Source organism: Ciconia boyciana, chromosome 4 (assembly GCF_034638445.1).
Source record: "Ciconia boyciana chromosome 4, ASM3463844v1, whole genome shotgun sequence".
Lineage (NCBI taxonomy): Eukaryota > Metazoa > Chordata > Aves > Ciconiiformes > Ciconiidae > Ciconia > Ciconia boyciana.
In genome coordinates, this window is record NC_132937.1 from 42,782,287 (window position 1) to 42,806,139 (window position 23,853).

A 23,853-nucleotide genomic window follows, 5' to 3' on the forward strand; every position below is an offset into this window, starting at 1 on the left:
GTTCAGCAGTTTTTGTGGTTTCCTGTCACTGCTTCTTTTAATTACATGTTGTGATATGGTGTTGCATAAACTTGTGGTGTCAGGATACAGCAAGAGGAAGTGAATAGGAGCAAGAATGCTGAAGTAGCACACCCATGTTTTAAGAGGGCTTCTAACTAATCAAACAGAAATACCGGTGTAGAAAGACTGGCAGGGACATCTTTTGAGTCTTCCGCAACCCCATTAGCTAACAGAGGAGACACCACGCTAATGAGGTGAAAAAATGACAGTTGGTCATCTAGGAAATTTTCTGTGGAGATCAGGACATGTCAAAAGGCAGTTTTCTCAGACACATTTCTTGTCATTTTCCTTTATTCTTTTTCCATCTCCCGAGAGTTTTGATACACCAGAGTAGATATTACTACTACCATTTGAATTTTTGTTCCAAGTTCCCACATGCTATGGCAAGATGTGCCATGTTCATACTTCATGTGGAATGATAAATCAACACGGATACCATAATCTTGTGTGTCACTCTAATGACTTCATTAATCATTGACCTCAAAACAGCATCCAAATTATTCAACCCCAAATTCAGAAATGGTACACTGAAACAGAGGGGACTGAACATAGACCATTTCCAGGATTTATTCTTTTGATTCAAGAGAATACTCTCTGATATAAACAGTATTTTCTGATTGGGATTCCAAATCCCTCAAGTAGTAATAAAAAAACCCCAAGCCCTAAGAAAATATGACAGGCAGCAACATCCAGATTGTGACTGTGCAGTATCTGCTGTGTATGTTTTAGGTGGTACAACTTAATGTTTTAACTCTGGCAGCTCAGGCAACCGGGTTATCTGATTCTGGTGGAGAAGGATAACTAGCAAATAACTCTTGACACTCCTCTACAAGGGCATGAGTTCAGCTGCACTTGAATACCGTGATACCTTTGGAAACATGTCAGGTGAATAGCTATTATGGATTTTATTCCAAAATTTATATCCAACATTTCCGATTTCACCAGCACTGTGTAGATTTTCAAAGTAATTATTTTGAATGAACAAGAATGGTTTTCATGGGAATGGAAACATTTGAATGGAACTTTACCTATAATAAGGATGTGGAAGAAGTTAGTAAAATATACAATTCAGTAAGACAGCTGTGACTGGTGATGGGATATGAACTAAAAACAGGATAAATTGGAACTTTCCAGCCTTTTGAACAGTGTGAATCACATCTCAACAAAGAAAATGCAACTCACAGTCACATACCAGCTTGCCAGCAATCCTGGCATTTATTTCGGGGAAAACTGACTCCTGTTGCTTGTTGTTCCAATACCAGCTGTGGACACACACATTCTTATTGCAGAAAAAAATGCGTCATCACTCATCATTGCTCTTGTTTTCAAACCAGCAGGGAATTCTTTGGGATTTATAAAAAAATATCTGGTAAATTCATAGACTTATCCACTAGACTTCATTCATAGGATCAGTAACTTTCTTTCTACAGAGACTTGTCAATCAAAAAGAAAGACAGGAATCTGGCATACTCAATATTTGCCTTTCTTACTGAGAAATACAATTTTTAATATGGATTGTTCTTCCACCTGTTACCAAATGGCTATATAAATTTGGAAATGCACGTGTGTACCGTTCCAGCTAGATGTGAAACACATGGTTATTTCACCTTTGACTGGACACTGAAATTTATATGTATTCCAAGGATGAACAAAATCGATCAGAGTTGACAGCTATTTCTGTCCTTTCACAGTCTTAGATATTTCAAGATTATAACTAAGGTAGTGGTCATTTACGATATTGCTTTAGAAGATTACACAGTTTGAAGAAACAGCCCTGTTGACATAGCTGTTATTTCTGCTTCTGGATTGCTTCACTTCCTTCCTACTCAATAACAGTCACAAGCACCATCTTACAGCCAGACCTAGATCAAGACTTCTCATGCGTATGAACAAAACGAAGAGAAAAAAGCACTGGGTTGCTCATGATTTTGCAGGAGGGGCAGGCAGGGGAGGGGATGAGGGCAGTGGCCAGTGATGGCAGGAGAGAGGCCGTGCACTTCTCTCCTACAGGAATGATTGCCATCTCACACAGCTCAGCTGCTTCTTCAGCGATGGTGGCAATTTGTCTTTCCCAGGCTGTAGCATAGGTTGGCAAGCAGCAAGGCCATGGCTGCTTTGCAGCTGCCCCGCTTTGCTTATGCATAGAATAAACTTTGCTGGAAGTATTACATCTGGACGAGCTGCCATGGTGTTGCATATGAAGGCAGAAATAACAGCCCAGTTGCTTGTACCAGAATACAGTGTCCTCTGCTCAAACTGTTGTATTGGCTTCCCTGGAAGCCAGCTGACTTGAAACACAAGCTTGCAAACAGCTCCCTAGTTCCCTAGAAAAGGCTCCGTGGCTTAAAATGGATGTTTCATGTAGGAATTGAAGGAAGATGAACTCCAGCACCACCGAGTTCGCTACTCTGCGGACACCGGCAGCAAATTTACAACCCCTTTTTTTGACTCACTTCACAGACTAATCGGCCTAACGCTACGCCGCTGTCACCCACAACACGTACTCGGCAGCCTCGCCATCCCTACCGCTACGCAAGCTCGGGCCCAGCCACACCACCGGGCCGCGGGGGCGGCGGCCCCGGCCCCCGGCCCCCGCCCCCGCCCGGACGGGCCGCTGCCGGCGGACGGGCGCGCCCCAGGCCGCCGCCCCCGCAGCCCCGGCCCGCCCGGCGGGAGGAGCCGGCCGCCGCCGCCGCCGCGGCCCGTCCCCGGGGCGGGCCCCGCGGCCCAGTTCCTGGTGGCGGGGATGGCGCGGCGGGCGGGCGTCTCGCCGCCGCTCTGCCTGCTCCTCTGCCTGCCGTTCTGCCTGCCGCAGCTGGCGGCGGCGCGGCCGCCCGCCCCGCACCTGGTGCTGGTGCTGGCCGACGACCTGGGCTGGGGCGACGTGGGCTGGCACGGCTCGGCCATCCGCACGCCGCGGCTGGACGCGCTGGGGGCGGGCGGCGTGCGGCTGGAGCGGTACTACACCCAGCCGCTCTGCACCCCCTCCCGCAGCCAGCTCCTCAGCGGCCGCTACCAGGTAGGGCGCGGGTCGAGCGGGGCGCCCGGGGAGGCTCGGTCCCGGAGTTGTTGCCCCAGCGCGGCGATGCCCGCGGGAGAGCCGCTGGGGCACCTTCCACCCCATCCCTCTGTCCCTGCATCCCATCCCTCTGTCCCTGCATCCCATCCCTCTGTCCCTGCATCCCATCCCTCTGTCCCTGCATCCCGTCCCTCCGTCCCGTCCCTCCGTCCCTCCATCCCGTCCCTCCGTCCCTCCCTCCATCCCTCCGTCCCTGCATCCCATCCCTCCGTCCCTGCATCCCATCCCTCCATGCCAACCCTCCGTCCCTCCATGCCAACCCTCCGTCCCTCCGTCCCATCCCTCCATCCCTCCGTCCCTCCATCCCATCCCTCCATCCCTCCGTCCCTCCATCCCATCCCTCCGTCCCTCCATCCCATCCCTCTGTCCCTCCGTCCCTCCATCCCATCCCTCCGTCCCTCCGTCCCTCCATCCCATCCCTCCGTCCCTCCATCCCATCCCTCTGTCCCTCCGTCCCTCCATCCCATCCCTCCGTCCCTCCATCCCATCCCTCCGTCCCTCCATCCCATCCCTCTGTCCCTCCGTCCCTTCATCCCATCCCTCCGTCCCTCCCCAGCGGCCGCGACACCCTCCCGGCCCCTTCCTGCCGCCCTCCGCGGCGTGTCCGCAGGTAGCTGGTGGAGCGCTTCTCTCCTGCTGCTTTTCAGCAGCACAGCGTGTACTTTGGCCTTCTTGTATCTCATGCAAAGATGTGCTTGGGAGAAGGCTGCTGTACAAAAACCAGTTGCGTTTCTATGCAGACAAACTTTTTTCACTTATTTTGGCTTGCGAGCTCAGCAATAAACTAAGCGTGAGTTTAGTGCAAGTTCTGCTTCAGAAAAGCTGAGGTGCTCTCTATGCTTCACTTGTATTAACAGGCATGGCAGCGTATCATGAAAATATTCCTGTCATAGTCATCTTCTGTTACATACTTCTGAACTGGACAGGCACACAGTCAAGATGCAGCCAGCAGCAGATAAGCACCACATGCTCAGTTTATGCAGTTTGTTTTCCAATGCAGTGCTTAAATGCATCCTAACCTGTACATTCTCCTTCATACGGTAACATAGCTGTAGATGTTTATGCACCCCTTGATGGAATGCACACAGACTGATCCTTAGTCAGGGTGTCTAGCGGCTTCATAGTCCTAGTCATGAGTTTTCCCATTTTCTTCAGTTGCACAGGTATAAGAATTGCACTTTATCATACTGCTGTACTCTCCCTTCCCCCTTTTTATTGCAACTTTGGCCAAAACAAGGGAAGGTGGGAAGAAGAATACAGCACAGACAGAAAGGAGAAACTCACAAAGGGTTAAATGTATTTGGGAAACTTCCCCTCCCTCTCAAAAAGTCCTTCACATGCATGTTAACTGTAGTGATTTGTCAAAGAAACTGTTCAGAATGAAAATAAATGTCATCCTGTATTAGTGGATGTTATCTCTTGTTGCCGAAGGAAGGTTGTTCTAGGTGATATGTACTTTTTCCAAGCAATATTTGTTCTCTTCCTAGAAACTCCAAGAGTCAGTAATAAAAATAGGAAGATATAAGTGACATTTTTTTCCAACTCTTTAAATTATTTTGTATAAATAACTTAAAACACTTTTTCATTTTGACTATTTCTAGAATACATTTCATACTCTGAACATGCTTATCTAGAAATGGCTCAGGGTTAACTGGACAGTGCTGCATCTGATCTTTAAAGTGAAAACTGGAAATGGCTCTGGTTCAGTCCTGATTTAAATTCACCATATGCATCTGACTTGATAATTTAATCATCTTTGTGTCGACCTTGTTACAAATTAGTAAAATAATATTAGAAAATGGAGGTAATTTTTTCTATAAAATTGAGGAGACATTGTGTGGAGGGAATAATTATGTAGCAAATATGTGGGATTTTGTTTTCTTTTACCCATTGGTATGATTAACAATTGCTCAGAGATTTGAAATAGGAACATAAATCTGGTCCTGTCTGGAGCTGGAATTTTGATAGTCATCTTGCAGACCATAAAGAAAGAAGAGCAGAGGTATTGGTTTATGAAAACTATAGATTTTTTTAAAAATTATTATTATTTTCCTCTCCTTTTTCTTGCTTTCTAGAGACACTGGAAGAAATTACACTGCTTTGCTAGCTTGTGTCTTTCACTATATTAATAATAAAAAATTAATGCAGAATTAATATTTTGTAATTCTGCATTTAAAAAAAAAAAGTTTTTTTCCAGCTCCTGTTTCAAAGAGAATTAGTAACTAGTAGGCCCTTTGCGAGAGTCTGCTTACTCACTTGCCTAAGATCAGGGCTTATTTGATTTGAAAGTGATTTCAAAGTGTTGCTAAAGTGATGCCTTAAAAATTAATCATGCAGCTGGCTACACTGGAGTGCTTAGTGGAGTTATAAAATCTGATGTCTTGTGCTCTAGGGGGTCTTGGAGATTTTGTACTTTTACAGAGGCAGATTACGAGAAATATTTAGTAAATAAACAAGATATTTATACTTGTATGTGTATGTTTGCTGGCCTAAGTTTAAGGTAGTGCGTTATTTTTTTCTGGAGAAGATGGGGAGTTAGTGAAAGTCGGCTTATAGTACACAGTAACTGAAGAGGTTTCTTGCATCGAGCAAAGTGTAGTGCTCGGAGTATTGTTATCAGTCATGCTTTTGTAAAGAGGTACAAAGTTCACCACTTGTTAAGATTGGAAATTTACATGGAACTATTAGAGGTCAAATCTAGGCAGTATCTAAAACTTGTGTTATCCCCAGTACCCAAATGCTTTCTTTGTAAAAGTGCTCACACTCACTTTTAGTGTGTAAGTAAATATATAAACACGTGCATATAATGTACATTTAGAATAGTAATGCAAAAAGCACTCTCTTAGCCTTTATCACCCTTTCCTCCAGTGGCTGTTCTCTGATAGAGGCAAAAGCTGCCATGTGCCTTTTTGCCCATCTCCATCCCATTTAAAATCTCTCACTCCATGTTGAGATGTTGTCCCTAGCCTTCAAAGAGACCATGATGGTAATTGTTACCTGTTAGATTTTTAGATGAAAGTGCAAAAGGCTTTGCTTTTTTTAACTGCACTCGATTTATGCCTGGGAAGATCTTGTAAACCCCTGTGGTGCTACTTCCTTGTCTTCCTCCATATTCCCCCCGCCCTCCCCCTGTGGCTTCCTCATCTTCCTTGGTGCTACATTGGTGAAGACAGGAGGTTTCTAAAATTAATGCTAGCTTCTGGTGTAGCTTTGTTTCTTTTTGCACCTGCTTATAAACTAGCCTACGGGAATGTCTTGCTGTGTTGTAACTAATATCTTGCATCCTTTTCTCTGCTAGATCCGCACAGGTTTACAACACCAGATAATTTGGCCGTGCCAGCCCAGCTGTGTGCCACTGGATGAGAAACTCCTCCCAGAGCTACTTCAAGAGGCGGGATACGTTACTCACATGGTGGGGAAGTGGCATTTAGGGATGTACAGAAAAGAATGCCTTCCGACCCGCAGAGGATTTGATACTTACTTTGGTAATGGTTAGATTTAACATGGGCAATAAATGTGGTGTTAAAAATGATGAGAAACTGCCTGATTCTTCTAAAAGCAGCAGATTTACTGTTAGCATATAAGTAAATCAATACCTGGTCATGCATGTTTCCAAAGTATAACTGCCTAAAATAAGATAGTGCCTTAAATGCATGCCCAAGCCTTACAACTTATTGAAGAAAATATCATAATTACTGAGTGTCTCCAAAGACAGTATTTCTCTGATATGATCTGCATTTAGTTTGGTTTCATGATGGTTAGGAGATTTAAGGCGTAGTGATTAGGTTTTTTTTATAAGTGTCTTTAATCTGAACGTTTTGTGTTAGATCAGACAGTAGACATCACTTGCTCTGCAAATAATGCTGCAGTTCTAAAAGCTGATATTTTAAAGAGAGAAATAGACGTCATACCACACCATGTTCATGCTTTGTGAATAGATTAGCATTGGTTTTCCAGAGCCTGTGGCAAGGAAGATGGTGTGAGAGCCTCTATAAAACATATCCAAAAGGTCTATTGCAGGAACTCACAAGTTATGAAGTCAAACCCTCAGATTAAAAAAATAATGCCAGAATTAGGTTGTCCAAGTGTCCGTGTGTCACAAAGCAACTTGTAGCTATAAGTTGTTTATTCTTCCTCTCGCAAAGGCTCGTGTCCCAGTGTTGATTGGACATTTATTAGTTTTGCACAAGTGCCGCAGATGTTATGTGAATCAGGCTGCCTGCAATGCATCTCATTCTGCGTGGCACTGAATGCAAAGTTGTCCAGCTCCACTTCGTTGTTTTTAAGACACTTTCATTGAATGGAGAATTTCAAAACAGTTCAACATCTTCAAAATAACTTTGCAAGCTGTTGATAGTACTGCTGCCCACTTCTACAGCTGAGAAAGTAACATACAGAGAAACTTAAGCTGAAGTCCACATTCCTCTTGTCTAACTTTAGGTACTTAAATGAAGAGCCTGGCTGTGCTATGTGCCCATTATAGACAGTGGTGATCCAAACTTTAGGTGGGAACAACTGTTCCCTTAGATTGTTTATCTCTTTTGACTCTTCAGGGACCTTGGGGTCATGGTTTCACAACTGAATTAAGCTAATATATATGGATTGTAATATAATGTCTTGTTGCTTAAACATATATGCCTCCTCCCATCCTTTAGCAGGAGTTCGGGATCTTTTTGACAGGATAGATGTAGATAGGATGGCACTCCTCGTGAAATCTCACCCTGGGACCGAGTAGGCTCTTATTGCAGGGGCCTTAATACAGGCTGGCTCTGGGTATGGTCATTGGGTGCCCAGCATGACATTATTTTTCAGAGAATGTAGCAGTTTAATATCCTATAATGTTAATGTAATTCCAGTAGGTGTTGATTGCAATTAAAGGGCATTTGATTCCTCGGCAAACTTGACACAGTGTCTCCCTCAATGGGCCCTCGAAATTGAAAAATAACAATTTTTTCCTCCTAAAAGTGTATTAGAAGTTTATATTGTATTTAAAACAGAACTTCATTCTTTCTGTACATACTTTTTTGCACAAGTAACTATACTTGAAGCTGCTGAATAAAAATTAAAGTGAAGTTACTCCATTTTGGGGTTTTGTCCCCAATTTTAGTTTGGTTTTGCAGAATTTAAGAATATATTTTTGCAGATTCTTCTGTTTTTACAAGGTATTGGGGAATACATCTGAAATCTACTTTCCAAAGTAATAATTACTGAGATACAAAAAATTTTGAAGGTATTTGTTTCTGATTGATAAAAAGCAAAGGCACTCAATGCTTACCAGGATAGCCCTTGATAGGAGCAAATCTATACCTCTAGAATTTTTGCATAGTTTCTTTTGGGTATCTTTAAATCATAGTGTCTTTTTTTCACCAGTTGGTGTCAGCAGTGGATCAGGAGTTGCTTTACAGCTGCAAAAAATACTTCATACTTGGAAGTTTTTGAATAAATTAAAAAAATTCCGAACTTTCTAATAGAGGGAGAAGTTTTATGTGAAAATACAAATATACAAAATCGTACCAGCTAAAAATCAGAGTAGTACATGGATAAGTCACTGCCTTTGCTATCAGTGCATTAGTTTAATGCTAATATTTCTGATATCAAGTTATGAATATAAAGTCATTGAACTGCTTTCAAAATGTTTCGTGTTTTGAAATTACTACTTGCATTAGCAGTAAAAAGTCTGTGAAGTATTAAATGTTGAGCTACTTAGACCTGTCAAGGGATGTCACTACAGATGGTCAAATGTTGGATGAGTGTTTCAGCTCATAACCACTAAAGTTTTGACATATATTTTTGAATTCTTTTTTCCCCTGATGTATCTGTTTATACGACATTATGTTGGCCCACTTATTTGACATCTTTTCCTGTTCTAGGCTATCTTCTGGGGAGCGAGGATTATTATTCTCATGACCGTTGCGTCCTCATCAAAGCAAAGAATGTAACACGCTGTGCTCTGGACTTTCGAGATGGCGAAGAAGTTGCAACTGGGTTTAAAAACATGTACTCTACTAATTTATTCACAGAAAGAGCTATAGATCTTATAGCCAGTCATAAAACTGAGAAGGTACAGTCAGCAGGTGTTACTTTGATAACTTTAGCCCTAAAGAATGTTTAAAAAAAAAGTTAATTAAATATTCGTGGAGAGACCTGCACTTGAGCTTATTTGGGGCTTATTGGCAGGGTGCGTAGAGCTAAATGTGAGAAGTAGTGCTGGTAAAACTTGCCTTATCTGCTCTCAGAATCAGCTTTGGCTGCACGGCCCTGGCCTGCCACCCTTCTTCATTTCTTTTTTAATAATACGAGTAATGAATTTATAGAAATTATTTAGCATGTAGTTTGCTCTTCTAAAAAGGGACTGGAAAGTTTAATGAGAGAAGTTTCATAGGAAGAAACTGTTAACAACTGTGTTATGAAGAAAAGATACACCTGATGTTTTTCCACAGCTTCACAAAAGTCCTTTATCGAAGTTTTATTAGTTTATGTTTAGGGATTAGAAGAGAGAAGTGTAGAAGAAATAAAAACACAGTGCCTGCAGCTGTTGATGAATCAGGGCTGCTTTTGCTGCAGTAACTTTTGCATTTAGTACTTTATGTTCAACTAATTTCCATTCTATCCCTTCCACCCCAGCCCCTCTTTCTCTACCTCGCTTTTCAGTCTGTCCATGAACCTCTCGAGGTCCCTGAAGAATACATGAAACAATATTCTTCCATTAAAGATGTAAAGAGGCGGCATTATGCAGCGATGGTGACTCTTATGGATGAAGCTGTAGGAAATCTTACTGATGCTCTGGAAAGATACGGTCTTTGGGACAACACAGTTCTTGTTTTCTCTACTGGTAAGTTCATTTAAATATTCTTTCAGTAATAACTTTGATACAGTGTCTGACAAGCTGCAGAGACATCAGGCCCTTCTGTCCTTCCTCCATATATTTTCTAACTACAGAAGAGTGATGAAAATGAAACAGGACTTTATACCAGAAGGAGCAGTTTCTCTCCCCCCTCTTACGGCTTTCTCAAGCATGATGAAAACAACCCTGAATAAGTGTCTGTGCAAATGGGGGATACTCCTATTGGAGTAAAAACGGCATTGTGAAAACTGAGGACTGCGGTGAAAATGGAGGCATCTTCCTTGCCACTGCGGTTACTGACTATCTGTCAGAATTGAATCCTTACTGAGAGTGATCTACCAAATTAATTTTTCCTGAGCTATAGGCAGCTGCCTGATCAGTCGATAAATTGCCACGTGCACGAAGCCCAAACAGCCAGACAGCGAGCAGTTTGAAGTCAAAACTCTTTCTTTCTGTTACTTTCATGTAACATGTAATTTTTGTCTTGCTTGAAATATTTCACTGGCACCTTACTCCCATGAAGCAAAGGTCTGTTATTAAAAAAGCTTAATAATGTGATGATACAGTCTAGGCTGCCAAATTACAGGCTAAGTTTTTGTACGCACTAGCACATGATCTGGTTTCTAGATTATGAGGGTAATGCAAATAATACATTACAAAGCAGACTCCTTTGTTTCCAAATTAGGAATGAAACAGAACCTTTTTGAAATACAGCTGCTTGGCTGGGTTTCAGGAACATAGTTGTTCTTGTTTGTTTGGGAGTGGGAAGTAGCCTTTCAATGCTCACAGTTGCTCTTTTGCCCAGGCTTTACGTGTTAGGGCTGTCAAAATGGCAAATTAATTTTCTGTGAACACTTTAAAAACACCAACAACAACAACAAACCCCAAACCCCAAGGTTTGATGGAAACGCAGTGATGTGTTTTGAGTTTAGCAGCTGCTTCCTATAGCACTTGGAATCTTGGAATTTCATTTTGAGTCCAAACCTGTTTGCCTTATGGTGTTAGATTTGTGTCCAGGTTTTGCCTCTAACAGGATTTGATAACTCTTCTATGCCTGTTTCTGTTTGTGATGTTTTCATATTTCGAACTGAAAGTAAGCAAAGCCATATGGCAAATGATACCAATATTTATTCCATATGGAAAAAAAATCCAGTCTTTGCTGATGGGGTCCTGGTAGAGTTATTTCAGTAATGTTTGTTCAGTACACTGTGGAAAAAAAACTAAAGACATCAGAGTTGGAATTACAGGGTATGACTGAATTAAAAAGACAAATTTATTTTTTTGTTTATAAAACATTTTTTTCCAAACAATGACAGTATAGCCTGCTTTTAACAGTAGTTATCTTGCAATCAGTTACAGGTACATTTCAACAAGAGTCAAACAGTCAGGAGAATTCAGTGTCTGCCCTATCTAATGGGACTTACCTTGAGTTAATTGATATTTTAAACTTCTGGGAGTGGAATTTAATATGATTGAAATGCAGGGAAATTGAGCCTAGATCAAGCAGGCCAGGGGACAGTGATTTGGGGTTTTTCAGTGCTCTCTCTTCACTTCAAACAACTAGTCTTTACAGGCATAAAACATTGCATGCATTAAAGACCCAGTTTCCAAAAAACAAATGTTGAAACCATTAAGCATTAAAAAAAAGAAGGCAAAAAAAAAAGAAGCGTGAAATCTATTCAGCTTTTCTATATTACATTTATCGCTTTTGCAGATGGTGTGTTTTAAAATGGGCACTACAATGTGGTTGAAAAGAAACACGAGAGGGTCTGCAATTGAGCATCTTGTGCAGAGAGTTGTGCTATGTGAGATCTCTCTGCACAGCTTTCAAGTCCTTTGTAATTGGGTGTCTTAGAGTGCACTGGCAGCTATAATATGGGTATCTACTTATACTGTGATACTACCTTCGGCTCTTGAGGGCATGCCTGCTGGAGGAGGCTGTGCCCCCTCTCCCTGCACCAAGTGCTCTCCTGGGACTGGGAGACCCTCCTCTTGCTTGGTACAGCAAGAGAGACACATTTTCCTCTACGACCAGGAATTCTCTGCAAGAAAGTTCTTCCGATGTTGTGGGGTTAAGAATCAATTTAACGATTTAAATGAGGAGTGGGAGGGAGTGCAAGGGAGAATCTAGGGAAGGACAGAGTGTATCCATAATTTTTATGAGCAATATCTATGTGTCTCCTCAGCATTGTAGTTAAAGACACAGGATCATAAAAGCACTCTCTGTTTTGTTATAAACCTGTGTGGTTTGATAACTATAGTGTTGGAAACCTGTAGAGGAAAAAGAAGCTAAGACCCTACTTTTATGGCAGATTTTACTAGATTCATTACTATTCCCTGTTTAGTTGTGGCCAAAACTCACACTTGGATGTTTGCATCTCTCACTGCTTCAAAATTCCCCCTCCCTGCTCCCCGAATAATTTATAAGTGATAATTTACTCCTGTGTGCTATAGCAAGTAGCATTGCAACAAGCATACAGTCTTCTGGTTGATTCCTTCACTGTGTGAAGTGTCGACCCCAAAATTAGAGATCTCTTTTTAGTGGGTGCTCATTGTAATGGTCTAGAACATGGTACAATCTTTGCTCTCATGGTAGATTTCTTTTTATTAAACTCTTTCGTGTTTCTTCCTATTTGTATATGTTATGGCTCAACCAGGATTGCCTTGAAAACATGCCAGTTGGCAAATGGACATAGTGCACATTTTAAAAGAGCCTTGTAAAATGTGTGGAAGAACTCCAGTTCCTCTTTAAAGTGGCTTGATGGAGACACCGGGCCAAAAATGAAGTAATCTGGTCATTAGCAAAGTCTGACTCCATCAGTATATTGTGTGAATCAACGTCTCTGGTGTCTTTTTGAACAGATACACAAGCTATTTCTACAGGTAAATAAGAAAAAGATGAGCTAGTTCAATGGTATGTGGTATTATATTTGTGTATCAAGTAGTAGCTTGAAAAGTCTTCACTGGTGTGATATGAAATAGAATTTGCTTTTATGGACCTCCTTTTACACTGTAGATACAAGTCTATGCTAATGAGATCAGTGGTGAAAATGAAGTCATTGCCTCTTCAAGCAAAACAGATAAAAATGGATGTAGCATTGTCTTGGGTACCCATGGCCTTTTATCCACCTGAAATCAAAAAGAATGAGACATAGGGTTTATTTTTCTTTTTAGGAAACATAAGAGACTATAACTACCAACTTTCCTAAAGAGGGCCTTGATTTAGCATCAATAAAAGTCATAAAAAGCATTCAAGTGGTACAAATTTACCTCAGGACTATTAACACTGGCTTAGTGTCCAAATTTTGCTTCAAATACAGACCTATGATTTGAAGTAAGAAGTGGGGATTTGCCTTAAACACCATGTGTTTATAGTTTCTGCAACATATTACAAGTAATTTTGTTGGAAACTTGCCAACATTAGAGCAAAGGAATCCAAGCTCTAATTTCACTTCTCTATTAAAGCTACTATCTGTTGCTTTATTTAGCTTTCAGCTTTTTAATATACAAAATAATTTTGGAGCAGAACTCCTTACCACTCTTTCTTCCAGTATGTCTGTTAATTCTTAAATGTGGAATAGCACTGTAGTGTCTGGTAGTTGCCATAAGAGGGCTTTGAACAGTAAAATATGTGTTTTCAAGCCTTGGTTTATATTGCTAAGAGGAAACCACATAAATCCTTTCCATAATGGAGCATGTGACAGCGATGACTGTTTTCACTCCAAAAGAGGGTCTTTTTATCATTTTAGAATTACGATTAATAAGAGCACAGATTGTTTTGGACATACTTACTGATGTTTATACAGTCTCTCTCTCTCTCCACCCCCCTAGATTTCCCCCCCCCCAAAATGTCATATTACCCTAATAAAGACTTTTTCTCAGTCTCCTCCCCCCCCCCCATTCCAGACAGTGTATTGTGGCTTTTGTCTAATCAAATGTCAGGATTTTTTTTGCTTATTTCCAGCTCCTACTTTGGTAGAAACCAGGGATCTCACTTTCACTAAGGGCAGTTTTTTTATCTTCTCCCTGATGTCTTTGTTCCTGAACGAACTCCTGCTCCTTCTCTTTTGCTGGTAAGGGACTTAAAAGAGACTTCTAATTGCAGATTGCCCAAGCCAACCGAAGGACAGATGGGTTAGAGCTGTTATTCTCTGGCCGTGGTGTCAGAGGTGCTAATTTAGAAGGTTGTATTGTCAGATTTTTTTAGTAAACCTGCTCAATTACAGATCTGAAGACCTGCTTTAATTGGTCTTGTCAGGATGTTCTGAGATGTTCGGTGCATTGCCAGCGAGGAAGATACCTGGGCATCTACTGCCTGAGCATCTGCTGCTTCCTAAGGGGAAATGAGTACAGGTACCTTAGCTGCGAGCACTTTCAGTCAAACTAGTTATTTGAGTCCATATATTCCCAAATATTACTTTTCTATCTCTTGACTATTTAAGCTTATTATTATACAGGCAAAAGTTGCGGCTGATTACTTGCATTGGTCAGAGTTGCAATACTTGCATTGGTCAGAGTTGTTGCATGTCAATTGATAGTGAAAGGTGTATGTGGTTGGTGTGTTATACTCCAGTGTTGGCTTTTATTCTTTTTTTAGGCTTTTTCCACATTAGAGTATGGGTGGTAAGAGTAAATTTTTTAGAAATAGAAGAATATCTTCTCTGCCATATGATGCAGATAATAGTAATGAGACATGTAGGCTGATTTGCAAGAATATGTTGTCAAAAGTGGAAATGTTATCTTATGGTGGAAATTAATTTCAAAATGAAAACTGAGGTGATGTTGATAGTCAGTATATTAATTCCACCCCCGTTTTAAAATCCTGTGAAAACCCAAAATGTTTTGTAGGAAATGTTTATTTATTTTCCCTTCCATCTAGCATTAACCCCTCCCCATCCACCCTGCTTTTTCCATGCAAAACCTAACACTCCAAAATCAAGTTCCTGAACAGAGGGTGACCTTGTGCCGGAGACACTCGCTTCTTTTTTCCCTTTGTGTTTAAAAATTCCAGCATAAGTGGAATCCTGAATTTTTCTTCCTGGTTCTAGCAAATGCCAGTGCTTAAATTGAAGTTCACTTGTAAATGAAACTCAGAAGTGACTTTTGCCGTGAGTTGCAAGCTGGCCATTTTTGTGTAAAGTTTTGACTTAAGCATGCTAATAGTTAATCCTTGCAAATTTTTTCTCAGACTGAGATGAATGCTGAAAACAACTCATTTTACATGTTAACAATGTTTAATAATTTCCTACAGCTCTCAAAAGATTGTCTTAAACTATGATTACTATTAAACTATACTAGTTTGTTCTCCATAATAGTGTTTAAGAAGCCATTTTTCTTTTTGTCAGAATCTTCTACACCCAAATCAGTGCCCAGGTTCAGTGCTCTGTCACTGGGGCAAGTCCAAAGTTTTCTTGACTACGTCTCATTTAACTTACTTACTGCAGACATATGAACAGTTTGTCAGGTTATTCCCGTTGTTTTTAGGTTAAAATTTCCCTCTGTGTTTCTCTTGTGTTTGTGAATGCTAGCGTAGGCCTGACACAGCAGGGTCTGTAACTACTGAGACCTGTTCAATTACTGAGACTGCTTACAATGAAAGCAGTCGCCTGAAACTGTCTGCGCTAGTATTGCTCCTATCGTGGAAGCTGTACTGGGAGGGGAAAAAAAAAAAAGAGCTCAATAGGATGAAAAAGGACATTGTTCACGCAGCTTTTGTAGGGCTAACTTTGTAGCTATTGGAATCTTGTGTACATCAAATGCATTTTTTTTCATGAGATCAATTTTCCCTTTTTTTTCCACTTTAGAAAAGTCAGGAGACTAAAGAGACAGTTCTGGTGCTTTACAAAAAACTGTAGAGGTTGATTTATCTGAGCACAACTCAGTAAAAGTTGCTCTGTAAATGCTCAGTAAAGTTGTTCAGCAAATGGTGCTCTGATGCAGAAGAGGTATTATGTTCCCTTGATGGAAAATAAAAGCCCTATGGGTGTATTTAAAGCACAACAAGAATTACATTAGCAGAATTTTATAGTAGAAGGTGTAGTTTTCTATTTCTGTTGTCCCTCTAACGGAAGGGCTTTCAGTAGTTCTTCCATCACACACACACAAAAATCTGTATTAAGCTGTATTAAGCTGTATTAATCTGTATCTGAAAATATAATAATGCATCAGCACTCTGAAGATACTTTTTTTAGTGGCTTTTCTGCTGCTTGTATTGGACCTTCAAGGTTACTCTTTCCACTGAGAGTATACAGCATCAGACTGAAGTATACAGCAGACGTTTTTTCATCAGCTGATCTTAACCAAATGATTTTGCTTTGTTTCATTGGAAATATAAGTTTTGTGTTAGCCATCAGAGGCAGTGTGCTTGCATTTCTGTCACACTTCCAGCATGATTGAAAAATGCAGCAATAAATGGATGTTTCAGATGCAATATGGGGAAGCAGGGAAGAACTTGAGTTCAAATTAAGGGCAAAGTTATTCTCTAATTCATGCTGCGGGTCTCTTATCCGCAATGTAGATCTCTGCTGTGTATTCGGTACTTTTTTTTTTTAAAATGAAACCTCAATGGGAGTTCCGCACTTGGAACACATACAGAATAAGCATTATTCATGCTGTGAAAATCAGAGGGGAGAAATTTTCCCCAAATGTGATCCTTTACCGCTATTATTGACAGTGCTCTCTGTTTAACTGTGAGTCACAACCATGAGCTTAAATCACACAAAGGAAGGGCTCTGAAGTCCTGTTCTGTGACCTAGACTTTCAGCAAGAATGTTGGAGGTCAAAAATGAGATGCATTTACAGAGCTGTGCATTGAAGCTGTCTGGTGCTTGCTCATATTGTGTCTGGCACTAGTAAGTTCTATTTAATTCCCTTTCATATATACAAAATTCACACAGAAAATTGAAAAAAATTTTTTTTTTAAAAAGCAACAGCTAACTGCCTGCCTGTTTTGTTGATATTGGCAGCTGATTGTAGTGTTACATCCAAACTTCTGTGTATGAGAATTATGCATGTAGACTTGTCTCCTGCTTATATCCATCACTTCATTTTTAAATAAGTACATATTAAATGGTATGTAGTGGTATCATGTTCGCTAAATAGCTGTGGGGGTTTTAAACTATTGTATCAGTGTTGCTTTTAGTTCCCCTTCTTTGCTTTTTATTACTATGAACTATTAACTGCCTCCATAATTTCAATAGTATTTAAAACAAAATCATACAAAACCCAGTTTTGCATTATGAAAAAGAGATGTTGGCACTTCATGTAAACAAAACTACTGGGGTTTGGATTTTCTGTAGTCTCCTCATCAGAAATAGGCAACAGCAAGAAAGGTATAAGGATATGGGTTTCTTCCCATCTTCTGTCTTTTGTTTATCTTTGTCTGAGGTTGTTTGCATGTTGCATGTTACTCCTTTTATTTATTTTTAGTTGCAAACTTCAGAAATCTGCTTTGTAGAAATATTGTAGGTAGCATGAGTCACTTAATTGACATGCTCTGTTTTCAACAATACCAAGACACTAACATTGTTAAATTGGCTTCTTAAACTCCCTAAGTTACATATGAAATAATTTCACAGTTAACTTTTAATATATTTTCCAGTTCTGCTTCAGTTGGATGGACCCTCACACTGACCTCCATATGGTTCTGATTAAGTATAAGAGCATGATTGCTCATAAAGCCCCAGCCCTTCAAAGGAGCACTAGATATGTAACATGTAACAAATGTTTACAGAATTAAACTATGGCTGAGTTGGATATGCCATCTTATTTCTGCCATCTTTTTTCCAAACTTGTTACGCCTATTGTTGTTTAGTTGTTGTGGATTAAAGGAACCTATATGGCCACTAGTATTCAAGGTGAATTGCATTTTGTTTTTAAAATGCAATATTACAGTATCAGAGAGAAAAATAAAAACCTCAATATTAGAAAACAAAGCCGGAATTACACAAAGGAGAGAAAGAAGCAACATCTTCCATCATCCAGTTTAGTGGTTCATACTGCTTTGGATCAGTGAGACAAAGGTGGTTGAAAATCTGTCCTCCATCCATCATCCCCTGTAATTCATCCTCCGTTAAGGGAATTGTGCTGCCTGGCTGATGGTGGCACAGTGGTAGGATCGCTTTAGATTCTGGAAGATTCAGGATTAGAAGTGTGTTTCTATTGTTGCTGTTTACAACTCGTAAAATATCCTAATGCAGTAGCACAACAAGAAAAGGGAAAAAAAATCCCCAAACCATGTGAGTTTGTTTCTTTTTAAGCTTTCATCATTCTGAGCTCAGGTGTTGCACAGTTGAAATGTATCACAAAACTTGAGGAGAAGGAAGGAATTTGCTCCTTCCTTATTTTAATAGGACTGGGTAGGTATGGGTTTCTATCTGTTGCCCTGATTGCCCATCTCAGGTATCCAAATGGTGAAATGTCTTCCACTTTCTGTGGGAGGCTGTCTTCTAATGTAATGCAGCATGTGGTTTCAAAAAAGCTTAGAAACCCTTTGAGTAAAAAAGCTTTCTCTGTTTTTCCTCACAACTCTTCCTTGCACAACTTTTACTATTTCTTCTTTGTCCTGTACATTGTTTTAGACTACCGCCGTGAATTTACATATATATTGGGTACTACTAAATTACCAAATACTATTAAAGGTAGTAAATATTAAGATATAGCCAAATATATGCCATTTACTGATCAACTTATTTCTTAACCAACATTAACAAAGGAGATGGCTACAACATCTCTTTTGTATATTGCCATTATTCTTTTAGAACCTAAATTTCTTCTGTAGCCAACTTTTGAACTTTGAATATGCAAGGAAAAGAGGAATAGTGCTTTTAGTGTCACTAGGAATCACTCAGTGGAGTGGATATATACTAAATCTGTCACGTAAAGCACTAATATTTTTTAATATTTACTATTATGTTTTCTTAGAATAGCTTGATTTTATAGAATCATAGAATGGTTTGGGTTGGAAGAGACCTTTAAAGGCCACAATAAGGTCTCCCTGGAGCCTTCTCTTCTCCAGGCTGAACAACCCCAACTCTCTCAGCCTTTCCTCACAGGAGAGGTGTTCCAGCCCCCTGATCATTTTTGTGGCCCTCCTCTGGACCCGCTCCAACAGGTCCATGTCTTTCCTGTGCTGAGGACTCCAGAGCTGGATGCAGGACTCCAGATAGGGTCTCACCAGAGAGGAGTAGAGGCGCAGAATCACCTCCGTGGACCTGCTGGCTATACTTCTTTTGATGCAGCCCAGGGTATGGTTGGCTTTCTGGGCTGTGAGTACAGATTGCCAGCTCATGTCCAGCTTTTCATCCACCAGTACCCCCAAGTCCTTCTCCACAGGGCTGCTCTCAATCCCTTCATCCCCCAGCCTGTATTGATACTGGGGTTGCCCTGACTCAAGTGCAGGACCTTGCACTTGGCCTTGTTGAACCTCATGAGGTTCACACGGGCCCACTTCTTGAGCTTGTCCAGGTCCCTCTGGATGGCATCCCACCCCTCAGGTGTGTCAGCCACACCACTCAGCTTGGTGTCATCTGCAAATTTGCTGAGGGTGCACTCGATCCCACTCTCTGTATTGTTGGTGAAGATATTAAACAGTACTGGTCCCAGTACAGACCCTGGAGGGACACCACTCATCACTGATCTCCATCTGGACATTGAGCTATTGCCCACTACTTGCTGGTTGCGACCATCCAACCAATTCCTTATCCACCGAATAGTCCATCCATGAAATCCGTATCTCTCCAATTTAGAGGGAAGGATGTTGCGGGTGACTGTGTGAAAGTCCTTACAGAAGTCCATATAGGTAACATCAGTAGCTCTTCCCTTGTCTGATGTAGTCACTCCGTCATAGAAGGCCACTAGGTTGGTCAGGCAAGACTTGCCCTTGGTGAAGCCATGCTGAATCACCTCCCTGTTCTTCATGTGCCTTAGCATAGCTTCTAGGACGACCTGTTCCATGGTCTTCCCAGGCACAGAGGTTAGGCTGAGGGGTCAGTAGCTCCCAGGGTCCTCCTTTCTACCCTTTTTAGAAATGGGTGCAATGTTTCCCTTCTTCCAGTCACCAGGGACTTCACCTGACTGCCATGACTTTTCAAATATCATGGAAAGTGGCTTGGCAACTACATCAGCCAGTTCCCTCAGGACTCTGGGATGCATCTCATCAGGTCCCATAGACTTATGTGTGTTCCAGTTCCTCAGATGGTCACAAACCTGATCTTCTCTTACAGTGGGAGGGACTTTGGTCCCCCAGTCCGTGTCTTGCAGTCCATCCACTCGAGAGGTGTGGGAAGTGAGGTCGCCAGTGAAGACTGAAGCAAAAATGTTGTTGAGTACCTCATCCTTCTCCTCATCTGTTGTTACCAGTTTGCCAGTCATGTTCATCGCGGGGGTACGCTTTCTTTGATCTTCCTTTTCTGGCTGACATACATACCTGTAGAAGCCCTTCTTATTATTCTCTGTGTCCCTTGCCAAGTTCAGCTCCAGCCGCACCTTGGCCTTCCTGACCCCATCCCTACACAATGGGGCAGCATCTCTATACTCTTCCCAGGTTACCTGTCCCTGCTTCCACTGCCTGTGCATTTCCTACTTGCCCTTTACTTTGACCAGCAGGTCTTGACTCATCCATGCTAGTCTGTTGCCTTCCTTCCCTGATTTCTTACACCTGGGGATCGAGAGCTCTTGCGCTCTATGGAAGGCGTCCTTAAAGATCTGCCAGCTCTGTTCTGCTCCCTTGTCCCTGAGGGCAGTTTCCCAGGAGGTCCCATTGACTAACTCCTTGAACAGCTGGAATTTTGCTTTCCTAAAATTCACGGTGTTGACTTTACTCTTCACCTGCCCCATGTCCCTCAGCACTGTGAACTCCACCAGTGCATATTATAGAAGATCATACAAAAAGATCAAAATGGAAATACTTAGCTTTTATAATTTTGTATTTCAGTATTTCTTTAATAATTGTTTAATAGAACAAATGCAAATAAATGGAAGTTTGAAATTTTGTATACATAAATTTTTACATTTCCTTGGTAACTGATAAATGTGTTTGGAACAACACAGAACTGTCTCACACAAAGTTTTCATATTTATTTAGAAATATTGCTTCTCCAACAGACTGACTTTGTCAATCATGGACAGCCCTTGCTTCTATGAATCAATATAGAAACAGGGAAAATGTATCATTGATTCACTTGGGAAAGAAACATGCAATATTGTCTGGTCTGGGTTAAGAATTTGGAAGAAGCTGCAGGTGTTGTAAGATGGCCTTAGTCAAATAAGTAGTATCTGAAAGAGATTACTTGAATCCCTGCTGAGATGTTCTGGATCTGTTTTCCTTCTCTGCTTTTTAATTTTTTCATACCTGTATGTTCATATAAACTATGGTTTGGTTAGTATATCTGTTTTGTATATTTATAAATATTCCGGAATTAAAGTATGCTCCAAATAAAGATGTGAGTGAAGGCTAAACTCTACAGAAGAACTTGAGAACTTCCAAATAAAAGCTCCGCACAACTGTTCGTATTCTTTTCTCTCTCTTGCTTTCCATTATTCCATGTTGTTATTATGCATAGAATATAATAGATCTATACTTGTGTATGATTTCACTTTAGCATGCGTTAAAGGAATAGGATTTTCCCTCTCTGCCTTAATTCATGGGAGAGTAAAACCAGCAGAATTTACTTAGTGTCAGAATATAGATGTGCTGAATGCCAAGGAAGCCATACATTTCACAGATTTTTGAGTTAAAAAAATCCAAAGAAACACTAAAAATCCATAAATGCATGTTAGTTATTCGAAATTACAATTGATTTATAGCAAGATATTGTATCAGGTAAAAATTGATTGACTTTAAAAGTGGAAAGAAAGTTTTGTATCATGGTTTTGTGCTCTTGCGTATAGATTTTCCTGATCGTCTGTTTCTCTAAGGTTCAGGACGGATTTAAGCTTAGATGGGCCTCGTGTTGCCCATCTCCTGTGCATGCAGAGAAGAAGGATTTTTTTTTTATGAAAGAGGGTTGGGAAATATAATGGAAGGTTTTGATATTGGAAAAAAGTCAGTATCTGTAAAATAGCTAAGGCTGAAAGATGGAAAGTGTCCGTCTTCAGAGCTAGTGAAGTTGAGCAGGGTGAGTTTGAAAGTAACTGTATACATTAGTCATGGATGTTAAGATTTGGCCATGGGTGAGTGTCATCAGATCATGTAAATGTCTGATGTGAAACTGGCTTGGAGAGCTCTTACTGTAGTGTCCGTTGCGGGTTTTTTAGCTCTTCGTACTAATGCTGGAACTAATAAGCTAATGTCCCCTCCTTTTGTAAGGATCCTTGTTTGTATTTTTCAGTGCCTTACAGCTCAGTCTTAATCTTTCCTCTGCTTTCTCTATACGTTCCTAGTAAGTGTCTTTATGCCCTTTGCAAATCCCTGTGTCTCTGGATACCTTCATGTGCCTCCTATGAGTGGAATATCTGTCTCTTAGTATATAGTATCTATCTTTACATTTCTTTTTAAGCAGGAAGGGGTCCCCCCACTTTTTATCTGAACTTTGAGCACTGCTTCCATGTGGAATGCTGCCTGTGCCTGCTCTTAGGTTTGACCTCTAATTGCATTTTCTCAAGTTAAAATATAGCCAGAGCTTTGTGTACATTGAAGTGAGCTGACCCTGAATTCTGTATTAAGATTCCAGAGTTGCTTGAACTTGGTTGGGAAGAACCAGAAATCTGCAGCAGTAGTTTCACTTATATTTTAGACTAAAAGGCTTTAACCAACTACATATAAAATCAAATAATGCAGCAACTGTAGTGCATGTTTTTCATTATTAATTCTTGTATTATATATGATCTACATGTTTAGGCTATGCAAAAGATTATTACTGATCACTGCAGAGAACTGCATGTACTGGAGGACTTCACTGCTTCTGGTATCTTGCAGGAAGATATTTTATCAAATTAACAATGAAATAGTTAGAATAAGTTGACGTCTGATACACAAAATGTATTGATAGTTTTAATAGTTACATCTCTTTAAGTCCGCGTTCTGTTTGCACTGCAGCATTGTAACACATTTTGCAATCAAATAAGCATTTGTAACAAGTGGATCTTAAGAATGACATCTGGTGCATGCTTTTCTGGCAAGTCTGAATTTTTTCAATAGTATTCTTCCATTACTGTTCTCATGGAGGTAAAAAAAAAAAAGTGGCTTCCATTACTTTTCTTATGAAAGTTGTACATAGTTGCAGTTGTGACTGCAAATGATATGAATTCATACCTACCTACTTGAATGTATCACACATTACGCTGCCATCAAGCTGTATTCCAGTGATTTAAATGGATTGAAAAAGCAAAGCCTTTGTTTAAAACAGTTTAATAATTACATTTTACTGACCACAAATGGTTCTCATTGACCAGGAGGTATAAACTGCTGCTGGCCAACACTTACAGTTCATTAGAAAGACAAAGGTAGCAGAAAGAATGCAAATGCAAAAAAATTAAAAGGAAAAATGCATGCCTCAGGAGGAAGAATAGCTGTGTAGACAGTGATGGCGATGAGTGGGACTAAGGTTTGGGGCTTTTTCTGCCCACAGGTACCTCCCTTCGTAGGCGATTGCCCCTGAGGTCTGTCAGCTGTGTTCAGGGACTGCATGTGGCTTCCTGTGATTCCCTCCAAGTGACCCTGGGTAGCTTGAACATTTTTAATAGTTACAGTGGTTTCGGTTTATTAATCCAGATAGTTTTGATGGAACTGCATTAAGAGTAAGCACACATGCAATTATACCAGCCTTTTTTGGGGGCTGTTGACCTCTTGTGCGATCTGAGAGCTTTTAATTAGCTTAACTCTTTAAATTAGTTTAGTCAGAGCCAAAAGAGCACATCTTGCTGCAGCCTA

At 40.7% G+C, this 23,853-nt stretch overlaps 1 protein-coding gene across 2 annotated transcripts in view; it reads left to right on the top strand.

Annotated features, from left to right (window-relative positions):
• Positions 1 to 2,786: 2,786 nt before the first annotated feature.
• The window catches only part of ARSB (arylsulfatase B), a 74,601-nt gene continuing 53,534 nt past the window's right edge, over positions 2,787 to 23,853 (top strand). For both annotated transcript variants that reach the window (XR_012042253.1, XM_072860151.1), the window contains exons 1-4: positions 2,787 to 3,079; positions 6,438 to 6,624; positions 9,010 to 9,200; positions 9,764 to 9,971. Coding sequence is in view for 1 of the 2 variants with exons in the window: in XM_072860151.1 (XP_072716252.1) it covers positions 2,807 to 3,079; positions 6,438 to 6,624; positions 9,010 to 9,200; positions 9,764 to 9,971 (859 nt within the window). In the remaining variant the exon portion in view is untranslated. The remainder of the gene's footprint in view (positions 3,080 to 6,437; positions 6,625 to 9,009; positions 9,201 to 9,763; positions 9,972 to 23,853) is intronic.